Below are 18,377 nucleotides of genomic sequence, written 5' to 3'. Positions count from 1 at the left end.
TACTGACAAGTCCAGGGTTACGTGAGCAATACAACAGCATATTAAAATTGGCAGAAGTTATCCTTTAAGGCGGCGGTGGGGAACCTATGTCTCGATGGCCGTTTGTTGCCGTTAGTGGCCCTTGAGGCCGTTGTATCCCGCCCCCGGTATAATTTTAATGTTATGTAGCTCATCAAAGTCCAATCTCACGCACATCCAGATGCTTTTCGGGTGCTGGTTCAAAAGACGTTAAGTTCATAAAATGAAAAAAGGAAAAACCGCAACACCGATGCTCCCATTTACTTCATTTTAATGTGACGTTTCGGGCCACCCCGGCCCTTCCTCAGACATAAAGTTGTGCATGTGCGGGGTGGCCCAAAACGTCACATTAAAATGAAGTAAATGGGAGCATCGGTGTTGCGATTTTTCCTTTTTTCAATGTTATGTAGCTTCACATGAAATATGACATATCTTGTAAGGGAATCTTAGAAAATACATGTCCAATACAATTAGTTTATATTGAGGAGAACTAGAGAAGGTGGAGTCTGTTTTAAAGGTGCCTGCCTTCAATATAGGCCTAAAGTGCAGGGAGAATTCCTCGTTTGTGTTTATAATACGGCCATCGGAGGACTTATACGGCCCTTGGATGAACTTGAAGTGGCCCTCGAATGAGAAAGGTTCCCCACTCCTGCTTTAAGGATACCTTTGCTACCACTCTTCTTGCTCTGCAGCGTCCACAGGACATTCTTGACTTACACAAATGATTATATTCAACGTAATCTACCAAGATTGTATTTCCAATGCATTCATAGGCTTAAAAACTTTTATTTTGAAATATCCATTATTTTCCATTTTTAAACAGCCATTTGGAAAATTCTTTGAACAGCTTCTGACTGGACGCCTATTGATTGAAATCCATCTCATTCAACATGAAGGCAAAACAAAAAAGTCAAGAGGATGTATAAAACAGACAAAAAAAACAACTTGTGTCATAAACAAACTTCAACTTCACAGTGAAAGAGGTAATATTGAACAATACACTAAGAGCAATAAACATATGCTACATTTGACAACAACTGATAAAACTGATGGCGTTGAAGTTTTAAGTGAGCCATTCATCAATACTTTCATAGTACACAGTGGAATTTGAATGCCATTTGGTGTGTGCGACTCCAGAATGGATGTACTGCTTCAGAGCTCCCCGCAAATAAAGAGTCTTCAGTCCAAAGACATCCTTCACAAACCACTGCAAAACGTTGATGGAAATCATCACAATTGATGACAGCACACATTTAGGTATTGCCTGGTTTAATATCAGAATTATTTACTACATGATGTGGTATCAGTGTTCTTTTATTATGTGGATATACATTGCTCCAAAAAAGAGAGCACCAAAACAACGCCACTATACATCTGTAAGATCAGCCTGTTCAGTCAGGAAGCAACACTCATTGGACTTCGAGCCCTCATACCCTACTCACTAAGTAGGTTTCCATTGGGAGAAACCATCATGGCGGCCACTCGGTCGATTATATTAAAAATATGTTTTGTTTTACACTTAATAATTTGGATTTTCAAAATCAAAGGGAGAAACCTATATTGCAACGTCTTACATACCATCCCTTTAGCTCAGTGTTTCCCAACCTTTTTTGTCCTGCGTATCCCCTAAGCCATGTTGTCATAAGGAAGAGTACCCCTTCACGCATGCTCTATATCTATTCTGCTATCTCAACACTCCAATGTAGGCCTATTTGTTATTATTACATTTCTCCATGTACCCCCTGAGGTGTGCTTGAGTACCCCTAGTGGTACACGTACCCCTGGTTGGGAAACACTGCTTTAGCTATTCATAGCTTATTTTAAGATTTTTGGTCTTGTGTTAGCCAAATAGTCTCGCTATTGTTGGTCTATGGGTGGTTAGCCAACTATGCCTGTGATCTAGCTACTTGATGTTTTGTTTTTGTTTTGCATTTCAGTTGGATTGTGCAAACAGTGGCGCGAAATTTGTTGTACTATCAAACGATTCCACCAGTACTTGTAGAACCACTCATTGCCTATTTTACCGGTTTGGTCTTATGATCTTATGGAACCTAAACAAAGTTAATAGAGTTCACCAGTGGGTGATGTCACTTTTCGTTTGTTCCAATGTCCGTACTTACCGCCCTTTTCGCACTGTGTTTGGTTACGTAGAGTGTTCCCTTTCTAATCACAGTGAGATGAAGCGTGTAAGAACCTGGATAAAGCTACGTACACACACATTGCTGCTATTTACTAGCTTCTCGGTTGCTCGCCTACTCTGTCATGGAACGTTCGCTGAAAGTTCCCACGGATTTAACTGCCAATGTACAGGCGAGAAGTACCGAACTCTGCATTCCAATTGGTTACTCGCTTACCGCACAAATACACCTAGAGCGACGCGATTAAAGCGACAGAGAATCGCCTCTGTGCAGCAAGAGTGATACGAGCGATTGAAGCGACTACAGTATGTCCGTTACAAGCAGAAGGCACAGCATGCAAACATTCCCATTGGCTGTGGTCACTGACCAATACAGTCATTGGCTGTCGCGGCTGGTCGGCAAACCGCGTCATAGAAAGTTGAAAGGATTTCAACTTCAAACTGCCGCTCTTGTCGCGTGAATCGCCTCTAGTCTCCAGAATCGCTTTTTTCGCGCGACTCAATACAAAGTAAATTACTTCCGTCGCTCGCCTCGCTCTTGTCACGCTAGGTGTATTTGTGCGGTTACTCGCTTCGCTTGAAGTTAAAATATTTTCAACTCCGTCCACAAAAAAGCATTCAAAAAATTCAAAGAGAGGGCCTGCGCCTTCCAATGTGGCTTTAGCTATATGGTTATATCTTTCCACATCGCATCGCTCGTACAGTAGGCCTACTCGCCTGGTCGTCTCGCTGGAACACATTGACATTCTATTGATTTCATTCGCTGAGCGAGTAACTAGCGGTGATGTGTGTGTACGTAGCTTAACGCTCTCAAACCGGACATTTTTTGAAGTGAGGAGTTACTGTACACTTTTCACACTCAATGGCCGCTATGTATGTTTGTTATGTGGTTGAATGTCAGATCTGTCAAACTGATGACGCTGTACAGCATAGTAGGCTATTCATTCGAAAGAAAATTGCCATGTGTATAAGAGACAGGGTTAACAAAAAAATTCAACATAACGAACAGTTGTTTCCGTGATGAACTGTATTTTGCCGGTTGGTAAACTCTGATGACACGCGACACAACTGTAATTTCTGCTGAGTGTATCAGACAGAACATAACTTCAACTAACACTTCACCCTCAAATTTTGCTGTTAAGTGAGGGCGGAAAGTGCACTCAAATCTTAGTAGGCGACAGAGTGCAGACACTGGAACAGACCATTTGTATGTGGTGGATTACAATTTTCACAGCATACTGTTCCCAAGGAAAAATTCCTAAGGCGAATAACAAGGGAAATTACATTGGACAAAAATATAAATAAAACTCTTTTGTCCTTGCGGCGACATGTGTTCTATAATAGGCCCTCCCCCCGCAAACTTACCAAACGAAAAGGTATGCGTATTCAGAAAGAGGACTATTGTAAATCAGGCCTGATTTGGAGTTGCAGTGTGTTGTTTCGGTGTTCCATTTATTTTTTGGAGCAGTGTTGTATTCATATTAAGTGTTATTCAGAACACAAATATATTTGTATTTTTACAGTAGGACTACGTGGTACAAAAGCAAGTACTTACATCCTGATCCTTCATTTCAACAATGTTTTCATTCTCATCGTAGAAACCAAACAGACTGAAGGAGGGAAGAGGTTTATATGTCAGTCAGCAAGGCAAAGATTTTGGGTAGCCTATGCTTTTAATAACCCAAGGCAATTCACATGCACATTCACTTTTTACTGTAGGATCAAAGACGTGCAAAATATTGTCATTCAGTGTAACGGATACCTTCTGCTGACTGTAACTGTAAAAAACATGACTCTTTTTATTTTATTTTTTTCCAGTGAATTCATGAAAGCCTCGGCTGTCATCCATTCACTTGAAACAATTTAAAAATTAATAAAAAAATGTACCGCTACAGTCAGCAGAAGGTATCCATTACACTGAATGACAATGCCATTTTGCACGTCTTTGAAGCTGTAGTACATGAAATGAATAGTTAGGACACACACAACTCCTTTCGTTACCATCAGCCTTAGTCAGTAAGATTTGATCCCATAGATCCCATTATCATAAAACTGCCTAGTGCCACATCTAGTTACATGATATCTATATTCGTGTTGAGCAATACAATATGACAGGATTTTTGATTAGTTATATGATATCTTCATGTATTCCATTCTATTGGGGGACGACGATGTGTAGGTATGCCACCGCCTTATGGGACCGGTTGAGTATTTAAGCAATTTCTTTCTTTACAATTGGCAGAGTGCTAGCTGGTCAAAATCATCTCTCCTGATGAAAAAAGTAAAGTGGCCACCATAAATGAGTACACCCATTTTGAATTTTGAATACAACAGGATTGTTCATTAGTTGTTTACCTAGGTTTGCACATGTCCTCCTAGGGACATTTCTCCTGTCTCCAAATCATATTCTAGCTGGTCCACACTGCATGGATGCTAAGCATAGACATAGGGATTCAGGACTGGACTCTGAGCTTTCCATTCCAGGGTCATGGTTTTAGTGTCCTTGAGGAACTAATGATGCTTTTGGAAGACCGAGCAATACAGATCCAGACTCAGGCTCCCTGTGTCTGAGGCTGCAAAAAAGCCAAACAACTTGCTCCTACCACCATCCATGTGTGACTTTGGGAACTGCATTTAGTATCATTAAACCAAAGAAGCCCTGGATACCAAGCCTGATTATCATCAACTTTCAAATCTCTTCGAGACCTATTCACAAGTGAGACTAATCTGGTCCGTTATGAGTCATAGTCCCCATACAATCGTTCAGATAGGAACGATTGTGTAGAACTAAAGGCAGTATGGGAGTTCCCAGGCTAGGTCTGACCAAGATCATAACAATTAAGGTTTCCCAAACAGCATGGTTAACTCGCCTCCCTAGGTTTGCTACTGGTTGACTGGTGTCCGACAAAGTGGGTGGAGTTCCGGATTTTTCGGGAGATCAGAAACTATATTTGCATTGCTCTTGGTCTTCCCCCTCAGTGAAGATAAGCAATGCCATCAACGCGGATCTGGTCGGGAATGGAGGGGCTTTAGTGTGGTGGGAGGCACCAGAGCCAAGACTCTTCACAGATTTCTGCAAGAAGGCTCTCTACGACTCCTGCGTCAAAGTGAGGCACCAGACTATATTGGAAAGAGTGGGGGCATGGAGGTGGTCGGAGCTGTTTGGGCCAGCTTTCTCTTCAAGGGCGTGCTGGAGGTCCTTGTATAAGCCTCCAGTGGAGAAATGCGCTGCTGATTTACAGTGGCGCATAATTCATGGAGCCATAGCCAGCAATAGGCACATTAACGCACCTGAATCCAGCGGTGGGGAGGGAGGAAACTGTGGACCATTTGTTTATTTTTTGCAAAAGACTGGAGGGACTCTTTTTTTGTTTACAGGGGTGGGCAAATGTGTTGCAGCTGCATCTCTCACACTGCAGTTGTCACTGGTCCTGCTTACAGGGTTACGTGAAAAGGGAAGTGTGCCTCCTCAACTTCTTAGTGGCTTCAGCCAAGTTGGCCATATAAGTGAAAAAGTGAAAGCCCATTGGGAAACTCCAACTCCCATTGTCATTGTGACACAGCACTCCACAGCACACAAGTGAACACTGCACACTGCACACAACGAAATTGCATTTATGCCTCACCCGTGCAAGGGGGCAGCCCTCAGTGGCGCCCCATGGGGAGCAGTGCGGTGGGACGGTACCATGCTCAGGGTACCTCAGTCATGGAGGAGGATGGGGGAGAGCACTGGTTGATTACTCCCCCCACCAACCTGGCGGGTCGGGAGTCGAACCGGCAACCTCTGGGATGCAAGTCTGACGCCCTAACCGCTCACCCATGACTGCCATATGGCAAACCCGAAAAAATAAAAATCTTGGGGAGGGTACAACAGACCCTGTGGAAGTTTTAAAGGGGATGGTGGGGTGTAGGGTCAAGGTGGAGTTCTAATATTACAAGTTGGTGAATGATGTAGAGTCTTTTTTGCTAATTTGGGGATTGGGAGGAGTGTTGTGTGAGGTGGATGAGGAGGAGAGGTTGGTGTTGGGGCTGTGAAGAGGGAACTGGGGATTTTTTTGTCTTTTATTTTTTTCTGCTGAAAAAGAAAAAGAATGATGATGTCCTGACGGCTTTGTAACATTTGACTTTTGATCCAATAAAGGACTTTTTAAACCTCTTGGTCTTACTAGAAGCAACGCAGAAGGTGATGCGTCACTAGGAGGGCTAGACCTGGCTACTGGATACCTACCACAGTGGGTTTACATACAGTGTCCAAACTCGCTATCCAACCCGTGCCTGCAGTTCACCTAGGGAGTGCTGTCGAGACAGTGCAGCCTATAAGGCTGGCGCTAATAACTGACAATTGTGCTCGCTGTCGGCTGAAACCTGACAATATTGCTGTGGGTTCTGAGAAACCAATGTGGATTTAAATAAAATGTACAATAAAGGCAGTCGTTATAACAGCAATGCTACCGGTCGACCAATCCAAACGCAGCCTCTGCGCTCCTCCGCGCTGCTTCGTTGGCGCCACTTAGTGAACAGTACCACCCGGGAAAAGTCTGGAGTTTTGTCTCTCGTAATACCCATATACCCTCTCTGATACCTACCTAGAGGATTATTGTTGACATGGCCTTATCTGGAAGTCAAAAATGAGTTTTGAAAGTCTGTGCTTTAGTCTGAGGGATATGCCTTAAACCTTAGTACCTCCCTCCCAAAGCATCATACCGTATCAGTATCGCCAAGCAATCAGTCTGGACCTTTATCTCAGCGGCATCGTGCTGTGCCTCCCATGCCCAAACTATAGTGTTGACTGGTTAGTGGTGGGTTCGATCACCAAGTGGTGAGCTAGCGCAGATCACTTCAGTTACAGTAACACAGTTTAACATGGTGGCAGTAGCATTATTCTGTTGCAGCCTCAGGCACAGGAAGCAGTGTTTGGGTGCACGGCACCATGAAAAAAGAAGCCTATGATAGAATATACTCAAAAGAACATGTGCAGTGCTGTGAATGCGTATGCGTAATGCGTGTGTGTGTGTGAGTACATTACCGCTTTTCTGCATTTTTTTTCAACTATGTTAAACTTTTCACAGTTACCACTATCATTATTTTTTCATTTTTACCTGGACTGCCATGGAGTGATAACTCCATCATCAGGGCCTCCAATCATTACCAGAGTCTTGATACATAGCAAATTGTCACGCCACCCTGAAAGACATACAGTAAGTCACAGTTAGCCAGGAACAAGGTTTTCACACTCTTATCTTTCCATTTCAAATGCAAATAAAATCCAGCATGAGAAACTTGCAGTAAGTGGAAAACCTAACCATCAACAGATAACATTTCATTACAGCACAGTTACTCATATTCACTGATCTGCCAAAAAAAACCACACTATCTGCAACATGTAACATTTGTCAAATTACTTGATTACACTGATGTGGTAGCAATTGTAATGGTAAGGTAAAGGAAGGTCTACAATATATTGTTAGAGTAGTGTCCAAAATGTATCATCACATTTCATAGTTATATTTTACAAAACATTTTTACTCGAGATGTTTTGATGCGCAGTCTCTCCATTTAGCTGAGCCAGAAAACTGGATGCGTTCAAATATTTATCGCGGTTATGTGGGTCTGTAAAAAAAAAATCAGAAGATATGAGACTCAACAAAAATCATAGTAAGTAAATCATAGTCTCACTTTCTTGTCTGCTGGCCTGCCACTCCAAACACGATACAAAAATGTATCACTGTTCATAGTTTTCTAAATCATTGCTGTCAGTCACACCTCCTGCTGTTACAGTTGTCCCCTCAGGATGGCGCTCCAGGTGTCCCTGTTCATGGTTTTTGGAATTCGCTTTGGTCACCCAGTTCGCTCCATAGAGAAATAATGACTTCCGTCACTCAGTTAGCTTAAGTCTCTCTTGGTGTGAACATTGCATGAGGCTTCCTGTGTGAGGTTTAGTAACATTCTACTGTTAAACTCTGCTACACTAGCACACATTACAGAGGGCGTTATTGAAGTTTGCCTACTAAGAATATGACCGGATATAGAAAGTCATCCGGGTACCATTCGCCTCCTGGTCGAAAATTGAGGCCCTTGTTGTCATGTTTCTGAAGTTCCAGATTACTGTAATGTGTGTTAGTGTAACAGAGTTGGGATTTTTACTAAACCTTGCACACAAATCCTCATACAGTTCATCAAGCAATCTAGAACATACATCAGAAACATGACAACAAGGACCTCCATTCTCCACACTCAATTTACAGTTATTTGTCATATGAAATTTTTGGAACATAGGAAGGCAGTAGGGACTTTCGGATGGAGCAAGTCAGGCACTTACCTTTCCAGTAGTTGCAGATGGAAACTTTTTGCCCCACAGAAGTGTAGCAAAAGCGGAAAACTTCTGACTTCAGCAACTTGGGGAAAAAGTACCTCAAATAGGCAGTGTCTGCAGAAAGCACAAGTATTTGGGTATCATGAACACATTCATAGTCATCTGGGGGCTTTTAAAAATTGTTCCCAAAATTACTATTGATTAATTAATGCTATGAATACACATTTTTTTTAAAATAGTTTGGAATTATGTATATATAATTTAAAGGAAAAAAGTTGAGCTTTGAACCAGTTCAAGGCACGAAAACTGGCAACATTTTTATTTTACATGGAACAGAAGGCAGACACTTTATTTATTTTTATGTTCCAGGACAGAAACAGATATTGCAAAGAATGCACTAAATAAGGTTTCCTCTTTTTGTTCCCAAGAGTCTCCGTAGCCTACAAATAAAAATTATTCTCCTGTGCAAGTGTCCTGCAGGAGTTCACTTCCTGTGTGACGTTTGCTCGACTGAATGGACAGAGCATGCAGGAGGTGGAAAACTAACTATCTTGTCTCCACATATTAAAAAGGAGGTACATATTGCAATATATTGTTATTTAAAATGTCAATTTCAAATATGATATCAATATACTTCTCACGTTCTTCTTCATACAAGGGGCATACAAACATTTAAAAAAAATATATCTTAAAAGTCTTCAGATTTCAAGTTTATAAGTCACTAAATGGCTTAGGCCCTAAAATATTGTAGATATGCTTGAGCAATATCATCCTAATAGATGTCTTGGGTCTTCAGAATTTCCTCTACGGGTTGTACCTGGCCCTGGGGTCATATCTAGACAGGGTGAAATGGCATTTAGTCATTATGTTGCAAAATGCTGGAACCAGCTAACTGACCAAAGTAGAACTGTTTTCTGTTTTCCGTTTTTTTTTTCAATTTTTCTGTAATGGTGAAACGTTAAAATAAATGTTTTGTTCGGAACAAAACGTTTGAAAAGGAAACCTGGTTCAATGTCTTCAAAACACCGTTTTTTGCCATTGGGCCCTAATTATGTCTATCTACACACCCACAATAATTGATTTAGAGCCTGCAAAACAATGCTCTGGTGACTCGTATCTCGTTTTGTGGATATCGCACAACCTAATTTCTCCTGGAAAGTACCATAGGTGAGTACTGGTAGTACACTGTTTCCATTATAATTAAGGCACCAGTTAGGGCTGCACAATATCAGAAAAGAAATGTGATGCTTGGTAACAGCATACAATGCCTCGATAATGATATTTAAACGATATTTAGAAATATAGCTGAGTGTTTTTCTTGTCACGAATTTTTCGGTCTGTGTGGGGGATGTGGCCTTGGTCACGGCGGGCTTCTCCCGCATGTGTTGACATTCAGCTACTGATTGGACAGCACAGAAAATGTTTACTATCGATAATTAATTGATTTTTGCGATACGCACATTGCCACTCCTGATATCACGATATCGATGCATTTTCGAAATATTGTGCAGCCCTAGTGCCAGTTGTAAAAAAAACAAGCATTTTCCTTTAAGACCAATGCTGCCAACCTCCATATTGCCCAGCCATAGGAGAGGAGAGAAGTATGAGGGAGTGGACGTTATGGTTGTCCAGTGTTGCAAGAAGGCCTCTGCATACAAGACCACCTAATAAAAAAAAGAAGCATCTAGATTGAGATGTTGATAACACATTGTATTTACTTTTAGGATTCAAGGATTGTCATGGGGCCTCAGATAGCCCTTGGGGGGTATTGGGAATTATGTAGGGCAAGGCTGTCCAACCTTTTGATCAGGTCTGGTAAAAGGAAAAGTTCATGAATGGGCAACATAAATAGACAATACACAATAAAATAAACATACCAAACTAACACTCACAACAACAAGTTTCACATCATATACAACACCCATAGGCGAAATAATAATAAAATGATAATAATAATAATAATAATAAGTTTCATATCTTTATAAATGCCTATATATGCATAAAGGAGTGTGTACACCAAAAGCGACAGAAGTCATTATTTCTCTATGGAGGGTTGGCAACCAAAGCAAATTCGCCGGGAGAGAAGCGACCTGGACAACCAGAGTGAATTTTATCAATTAAAGTCCAGCTAATATTATGGTAATGAGCAGTGACGTGGTTCAGCGAAAACCAATTAAAATGTTCATATCTCCGAATGTTCCAGGCTGACAAGCCTGAGTCGTTATGTGATTAGCTAAATGAAAGCCGTCAATGGCCCTGTTTACATGATATTTCAATTCCGAAAAAGTTTAAATGTTTCCGCATTAAATAGTGCTGTCCAGTTGTGAACTTCCATTTAATTCCAAATTGTGAAGTGTTTACATGACATTTTCAAAGCAGAATTAAGCTTTATTCAGAATTAAATTGAGCTAATTCTGAACTAAATGTCTCATGTAAATGAGGCCATTGTCACGTCCAGAGCAAGTAAAGAGAATTCATGGCAAAACTTCTTCTACGAGCTTGGCTAGTAGGTAACTTAGATCATTTCTGGTGTACATGCAGCAGCATGCAAATCCTATATAATGTGATGTCATCTAACCTTGGGAGAAACAGATGAGGTGAATTCCCTCTAAGGCGCCCTGCATGACGGGAAGGACCGCACGCTTCACACCCTCCACCTGTTTCCATAGCGGCGCCAGGCTAAATATGTAGTTGTACAGGTCAATCATGTAAACAGGAGTACCAGGATGAGACTATGGTGAAGAAACAGAAGAAAAAAAACACTTAGCAACACTCAATAAATACAAGTACCAGAATGAGACTATGGTGAAGATGAAGAAAAAACACTGGGTATTTCTCAAAGTGAGAAAGTGCTAGAACGAGTAGGCCTAACACCCATTTGCGTCCGGTGTATCCAATTATTAATTACACATAGAACTAGTTATTTGATACTCTTTGGCGAAATCTGTGAAAAACGTGCGTCATTCATTCTAGCAAGGCTAGGACACTTCACTTTGAGAAATACCCACTGAGTTAGTTACACAGCTGCGGTTCCAGTAGAATAACTAGGGGGCAATCGACATAGTGGAAAATAAATGGGGTCAAATGGTCCAAAATGCACTGAGTATGCGAGTGACGCTACTGTTCCTAATAGAGATGGGATTTATGGCTCTTTGACGGGATCCGGATCTTAGTGGCTCGTTCCTTTCAAAGAGCCGTTCAAAAAACTGGCTCTTTTGGCTCTTTTTTAATTATTTATTCAGTGTTTAGAGTGTAATATTTTGACTCCACCTCAAGGTGATTTTGTTCAAACAACAACTGATTATTCTCCTGCTCCTAAAGACCGTTTTTGCCACTCTTTAAGGCCAACAATTGTGTTTTTTTTCCGCAAAATTGGATTACTTTGGTCGAGGTCACATGCTTAAAATGAATGAAAAATGAACGAAATAACAGTCGAGTGGCTCCCCCAGCTGTGATCCGGTTCCCATCGTTCACTTCAGGGAGCCGTTCAAAAGAACCGGCTCGTTCGTGAACGACACACCTCTAGTTCCTAAAAGTTCTGTAGTTGGGTGGTTGACATGACGCCCTGTTTTTTACGTAACATTAGTTAAAAACCTACAAAATTGATATTTTTCCTCTTGAAAACAAATGTATGAAAGAAGAAATGAAAGAAGATGTGGTACATAATGTTTCATGTTAGTCTTAGATGAGAAGAAACATTTTTGTTCAGATTTATGAAAAGGTTTATATGCCAAATGTCCTGTGGTGTGACTGTAACATTAATACAACCTGGAATATATACAGCTATAAAATAAACCAACAACAATTTGAATCATTTATAAAGCATTTGGCATGATTGCATAAATATTAACCTTGTATTAAAAAATATGAATGTGAAAAAAACTCAATACAGTAATATTAACTACAAGTTCAATTTCGTAACACATATTGCGTCCTGCGGGGTGACATGTAAGTCAGGTTTATGGATGGGCAGCTGCAAGGCTAACTACAAGGGTCTTAAAGACTGGCTCCTAACCAGTCAGTACCTCAGTTATTGGAGAGTGGTGTGGAAGTTTAAGGTGACTATTAACCTCTTAATATGTCTACATATTGCAATGTTTCTGTCACACAATGCTTAGGTTCATTTATGGTGTCACATGGTGTGACTGCTCTTATGGAAGGAAAAAGTTTTCTTATGAGTGAAAACACGTATTAAGGTTTAACACAATGTCATTATTTAGTTAGCATGAGCTCGGAGGTCAGTCACGGATACAAAAGGATTAAAATGGCGACAATGCAGTGAATTTCCTGTGGTGTGACATGCTTAGGCATTGTGTTACTCAATCCTCACTTATTTTTGCATCATGCAAGGATATAAGGATACCAGGAGATTTATTTGTTACATTCACACAATTATTACTAGTAATACAGTGAAACCATGCAGTGAAATCACAGTTGTCTGTCTGTACGATGCATAGGCTTGTGTGGGTGGGGGTGGGGGTGCGGGTGGGTAGTAGTGTGTATGTGGGGTGGGGGTTAAAGGAACAATAGCAGCAAGAGCATTGGGGATATGTTTGTGCAGAATATTCATCATTTTATTGTATCTTACATAAATGTCACACCAATGATGTCACACCACAGGACACATTTTCCCAAAAATGTCAAAAATTAAAAAAAAAAATAAAAATAAAAAAAAATTAAGCGAAATTCCACAAACCATTGAGTGCTTTGTTTTTTTCTCTTTTTTTCCAATTTTTCCACCCATTTTTTCAGGAATTGGAATAGGTTTCCTCCTTTAAGTGTGTTACGGCCTTAAACGTCAACCACCCAGTTACACTCAATAAAAACAAGTACCAGGATGAGACTATTGTGAAAAAAGTTAGTTAGTTAGTTACACTCAATAAAAACAAGTGCCTGAGTTAGTCAGCCCTACACTACACATGCTCAAATACTCCAGATACTATTGAAATACTGAGCATATCCCTAATCAGAGTTAAGAGTTATATAAACTATCCTGTGAAGATACACACAACTTCATCTATTTAACACATCAAGCTGCCCCACAGATTTTTTTCACTTTCAATTGATTCTCCTGGATATGAAAGAGGAAGTGTTCAGTGTGCTAATTCTGACTTCCCTTTAACAGAAATTGCATGAGCGAACACTTCTCTTCTTGTGAACTGTTTTTTTTGTTTTTGTTTGTTTGCTTGTTCGTGAGGCTTTAACACTAGTTAAAGAAAATTAGACTTTTGTAATAATTGTACTTCTTATAAGTGGGTGGTTGACGTTTAAGGGCGTAACACAATTAAAAAAAAAAGTTATTCCAATTCCTGAAAAAAATGATGGAAAAAATGGAAGAATAGGAAAAAATAAAAGCACTTAGTGGTCTGTGGAATTTCGTCTAACTTTTGCCATTTTTGGGGAAATGTGTCCTGCATCATCACACCACAGGAAATTCACTGCATTATGGCCATTTTAATCCTTTTGTTTACAGGTAACTTACATGACTGACATCTGAGCTCATGCTAAATTGATAATGATATTGTGTTTAATCTTAATGTGTTTTCATTTATAAAAAACTTTTTTTCCTTCTATAAGAGCAGTCACACCACAGGACACCATAAAATGAACCTAAGCATTGCGTGACAGAAATATTGCAATATTAAGAGGTAATAGTCACCTTAAACTTCCACAGCACTCTCCAATAACTGAGGTACTGGGTGCATCCCAATATGTGACCTTGCCTCCTCCACTTGCCTCCTCCACTTGCTTCTCGTCATGATGACATCACTGACAACAGCATTATATTTCAATATCTTGCAAAAGCTCAATTGTAAAGTCTTTTTCTCATTTGCAATTGGGATGGTGAATGAAAAACAGTCCCTCAAAAGTTGTTGTGGCGAGGCTGACAGCTGGGAAACTTTATCGTTTTCTCCACGGAGGAGGGGCCAGGAGGCGGGACGAGGAGACAAGCACAAGTGGAGGAGGCAAGGACACATATTGGGATGCACTCACTGACTGGTTAGGAGCCAGTCTTTAAGACCCTTGTAGTTGGCCCTGCAGCTGCCCGTTCACAAACATTGACATACATGTCACCCCACAGGACGCAATTTGTGTTACGAAATTGAACTTGTAGTTAATATTGCTGTCTTGAGTTTTTTTCACATTCACATATCTTAATATAAAGTTAATATTCATGCAATCATGCCAAATGCTTCATACATTATTCAAAATGTTGTTGGTTAATTCATATATTATATTCCATGTTTCATTAATGTTAAAGTCACACCGCAGGATATACATAAATCTTAACAAAAATATTTCTTCTCATCTAAGACTAATATGAAACATAATGTACCACATCTTTTTTCATTGACATTTGTTTTTTAAAGGAAAAATAACAGTTTTGTATTTTTTTAACCAATGTTACGAAAAAAAGGCGCCACGTCAACCACCCAAACATTGCAGGCCATCACCTGCTTCAAGTAGGCCTAAACGCACCATTAACAAATACCGTAATAGTCTCGAATTGCACCATAGCCAACTGAACGTTGAATTAAACCCCTGTGTAAGACCATGCATTGATTGGAAATTACAGTACTCATAATGTTTATTATCTGGGTCATTCCATGTCAATTCACACGCCTTCCCCACATGACCCTCTCCGATTTACCCGATATCTCACATGCAGGTACCTTTTGATGTCAATTGAAAGAATACCAAGTATTAGCACCCTACGTCCAACAGTTGCGGAGATGAAGCCCTCCAAAGTTGGGGTGCCATGTCCACTTTTCAAGCCTGTGAATTGCATACAAAATTTACAAGCAGATTTTGACACCTCTGGTTTTAGTTTAAAGGAAGATACAGGCCTACAAATCACCATAGCCCCTCAATATGACCCTGTCTACCAGATGATGTACTTACAAATGGCATGCCTTGATTATTTTTTGCTAGATTAAGCCTTAAAAACTGAATTTGTGAAACGCGTGTTGAAGAGTCTTGCCATTTTGGGGTTCCAGATCTTGGAAACTATGTATGTTTTGGGAGTTGTAATTGATTTTCCATCATATTTGGGAACTGTACAGTGTATTACAAAAAATATAGGGCGCTCGGACTTTGAAAGATAAAATAGGAGGGACTCAAAAACAGCTTTGGGACAAAATTACCTTACGGTACCCTTTACTTCAGGCCTCAAATTAACCATGTGGGCACTTGATGACTGGAACGCCCTTTTAACCCCATGTACAGTAGCACTGTATCAAACATTCAAGCTTGGAAAAACTTTGTTTTTCAAAGTTCTTCATATTAATCTTGGCCTTCAAAGTATATGCTTTTGTCTATGTCTTATCACGGTGTCTGTTTTGTCTGCTGCCATCTGCTGGTCAAAAAATGCAACAACAGTGTAAAGTAAGAAAACAAAAGGGGCTGGAAAATCCTGCCCATAATTTACCAATAAAGTAGCCTAGAAATCTTGACGCCCCTAGGGGTTAAGCTCGCTAGGCTACCAATAAAGCACTTTAATTCTACAGTATATTGCTATATATTAATTATGATTTTAACGAGCATTATGCAGAATGCTCAATCATGATTACATTTCCACCAGGACACCCCCACCCCCATGTCTGGTAGAAATGTAGTGCAGGGTGAGGCCACCTTGGGACTGGCATCATGATTGAGCATTAAGCAGTCACACTTAGGAAATGATTTAAACTATACATATTCATTTTATACAACTATACATATACAGATTGTTAAAATCATAATTAGTATATAGCAACATACTGTATAATAATTACAGTGCTTTATTGGTAAATTATGGGCAAGATTTACCATCCCCTTTTGTTTTCTTACATTATGCTGTTGTTACTTTTTTTGACCAGCAGATGGCAGCAGACAAAACAGACACTGTGATAAGATATAGAGAAAAACATATACTTTGAAGGCCAAGATTAATATGAAGAACTTTGAAAAACAAAGTTTTTCCAAGCTTGAATGTTTGATACAGTGCTACTGTACATGGGGTTAAAAGGGCGTTCCAGTCATCAAGTGCCCACATGGTTAATTTGAGGCCTGAAGTAAAGGGTACCGTAAAGTAATTTTGTCCCAAAGCTGTTTTTGAGTCCCTCCTATTTTATCTTTTAAAGTCTGAGCGCCCTATATTTTTTGGAATACACTGTACAGTTCCCAAATATGATGGAAAATCAATTACAACTCCCAAAACATACATAGTTTCCAAGATCTGGAACCCCAAAATGGCAAGACTCTTCAACACACGTTTCACAAATTCAGTTTTTAAGGCTTAATATAGCCAAAAATAATCAAGGCATGCCATTTGTAAGTACATCATCTGGTAGATGGGGTCATATTGAGGGGCCATGGTGATTTTTAGGCCTGTATCTTCCTTCAAACTAAAACCAGAGGTGTTAAAATCTGCTTGGAAATTTTGTATGCAATTCACAGGCTTGAAAAGTGGGCATGGTACCCCAACTTTGGAGGGCTTCATCTCCGCAACCGTTGGACGTAGGGTGCTAATACTTGGTATTCTTTCAATTGACATCAAAAGGTACCTGTATGTGAGATATCGGGTAAATCGGAGAGGGTCATGTGGGGAGATTCTAGGGAATCATGTGAATTGACATGGAATGACCCATCTGTTGTTTTTCATTCAAGTGGGCCTACTGTTACATGGTAGCCTATGAGAAAGTTTGGAGCCCCCTTTCGGAAAATATATATATTTTTAGTTACACTTATGAAAAGGATTTCACATAGGCCTACTGAAATGTTTCTCTTTCCTTATCGTTTAACATGTAACAATGAGAGATAAACATGTAGGCCTAATGATTTTCCAAAAGGGTGCCCAAACTTTTTCATACCACTAGGACACTGTGGCCTACTAGCAACACTATGAACTCCATAGGTTAGGCCTACTTTCTAGGCCTATTAGTTTCACCAACTGAGAGACCCCTGAAGTTCAGGATCAATTATAGGCTCATGCAGCCAGTTCAAACCCAATCTCAAGTGCAGTCAATAGGCCTAATTGCTTCCCAAAAAAATCTCCTGTGATGGGCTTTCATTGATTTTTTTACTTTTACTTTTCTCCCTCAATGTCAGGCATTTGTGGCCAGCTAGCCTAAATGAAAATTAGACCTGGGGTGTGGGTGCACATCGAGGAAGGGCAAAGATGTAAAATAAGCAGCTTTCTTACCTTTGTAATGAATAACTTCATGGTTTCAAATTGCCTTGGGCCATCGAACAGTCCGTGAACAATTACAACTGGTTTGTGTCCTTCAGCGTAATAAAAATAACGCATGAGTAAGGCTGACATAAATGCCAAATAAATAATTACAACAATTGGTTGTTTCATGTCACACCGTGAAACGCAAGCCTGACTGTCTCGTACACCTGCAATGCATTAGATTCATGCACGCCGATTTCAAAAAACCCTAGGCCTACAAGTTCCCCTTTCGAGGTTTAGAAGGTGTTTCGTCAAGCACACCATGTAGTAGCCTAGGCCACTACCCTATTAGGTCTGGGTTTAAATTCATTGTCCGCAGGGCAAGGGCACAATTAGATAGACAGAAGTTAAAATGTAGGCCTAAAAGTTAAAAGTTGCGTTCATGGTCAACCCGGGTTTTTAGGGCAATGATATGGGATAGGCCTAAAAATGAAATTGTATTTCATCTCATTTTGCCTACCATTGATTCAGCGTGCTTATTGTGCTGGTCTACTATTTTTCACAGGCTGCATATCATAACCACGGGGCGGCCGGGAGCAGAGACTGTCGGCAGGGCCTCGCTCGCTGCTCGCGTGCACCTGTCTTTACAGATCTGTGGTCTTCACATCCACAGGTGGTTGACCACCTAGAGAACACTGAATGGTACACAAAACAAAATGTGTTCTTTTATTTTATTTTTGTTTTGTTTGATATCT

General features: G+C 40.3%; 1 protein-coding gene across 2 annotated transcripts; it reads right to left on the bottom strand.

The window, feature by feature from the left end:
- Positions 1-788: 788 nt before the first annotated feature.
- LOC134449705 (lysosomal thioesterase PPT2-like) lies at positions 789-18,248 on the bottom strand. Of its 2 annotated transcripts, XM_063199810.1 has the most exons (9): positions 18,143-18,248; positions 17,653-17,732; positions 11,047-11,200; positions 10,037-10,132; positions 8,475-8,582; positions 7,682-7,765; positions 7,255-7,339; positions 3,711-3,765; positions 789-1,225 (listed from the first exon to the last, which is right to left on the bottom strand). In XM_063199810.1, exons 2-9 carry the CDS (start codon positions 17,671-17,673, stop codon positions 1,082-1,084), a joined length of 747 nt encoding a protein of 248 aa, XP_063055880.1. In that variant the 5' UTR covers positions 17,674-17,732; positions 18,143-18,248; the 3' UTR covers positions 789-1,081. The 2 variants fall into 2 exon arrangements, with proteins under 2 accessions (XP_063055880.1, XP_063055879.1); XM_063199809.1 differs by lacking the exon at positions 18,143-18,248 and having other exon boundaries at positions 17,653-18,085.
- Between the last annotated feature and the right edge of the window lie 129 nt (positions 18,249-18,377).

Source organism: Engraulis encrasicolus, chromosome 5 (assembly GCF_034702125.1).
Source record: "Engraulis encrasicolus isolate BLACKSEA-1 chromosome 5, IST_EnEncr_1.0, whole genome shotgun sequence".
Classification (NCBI taxonomy): domain Eukaryota; kingdom Metazoa; phylum Chordata; class Actinopteri; order Clupeiformes; family Engraulidae; genus Engraulis; species Engraulis encrasicolus.
The sequence above is the reverse complement of the archived record's forward strand: the minus strand, read 5'-3'. Positions and strand labels throughout refer to the sequence as shown.

Excerpts from the sequence above, each read along its gene's own strand:
- LOC134449705 (XM_063199809.1), bottom strand. The coding sequence starts at position 17,811 with ATGAAACAACCAATTGTTGTAATTATTTATTTGGCATTTATGTCAGCC. Across the intron at positions 11,201-17,652 it reads TGAAGTTATTCATTACAAAG|TCTCATCCTGGTACTCCTGT; the intron begins GTAAGAAAGCTG and ends TCTTCACCATAG. Across the intron at positions 8,583-10,036 it reads TATGGCTGGGCAATATGGAG|ACACTGCCTATTTGAGGTAC; the intron begins GTTGGCAGCATT and ends TGCTTTCTGCAG.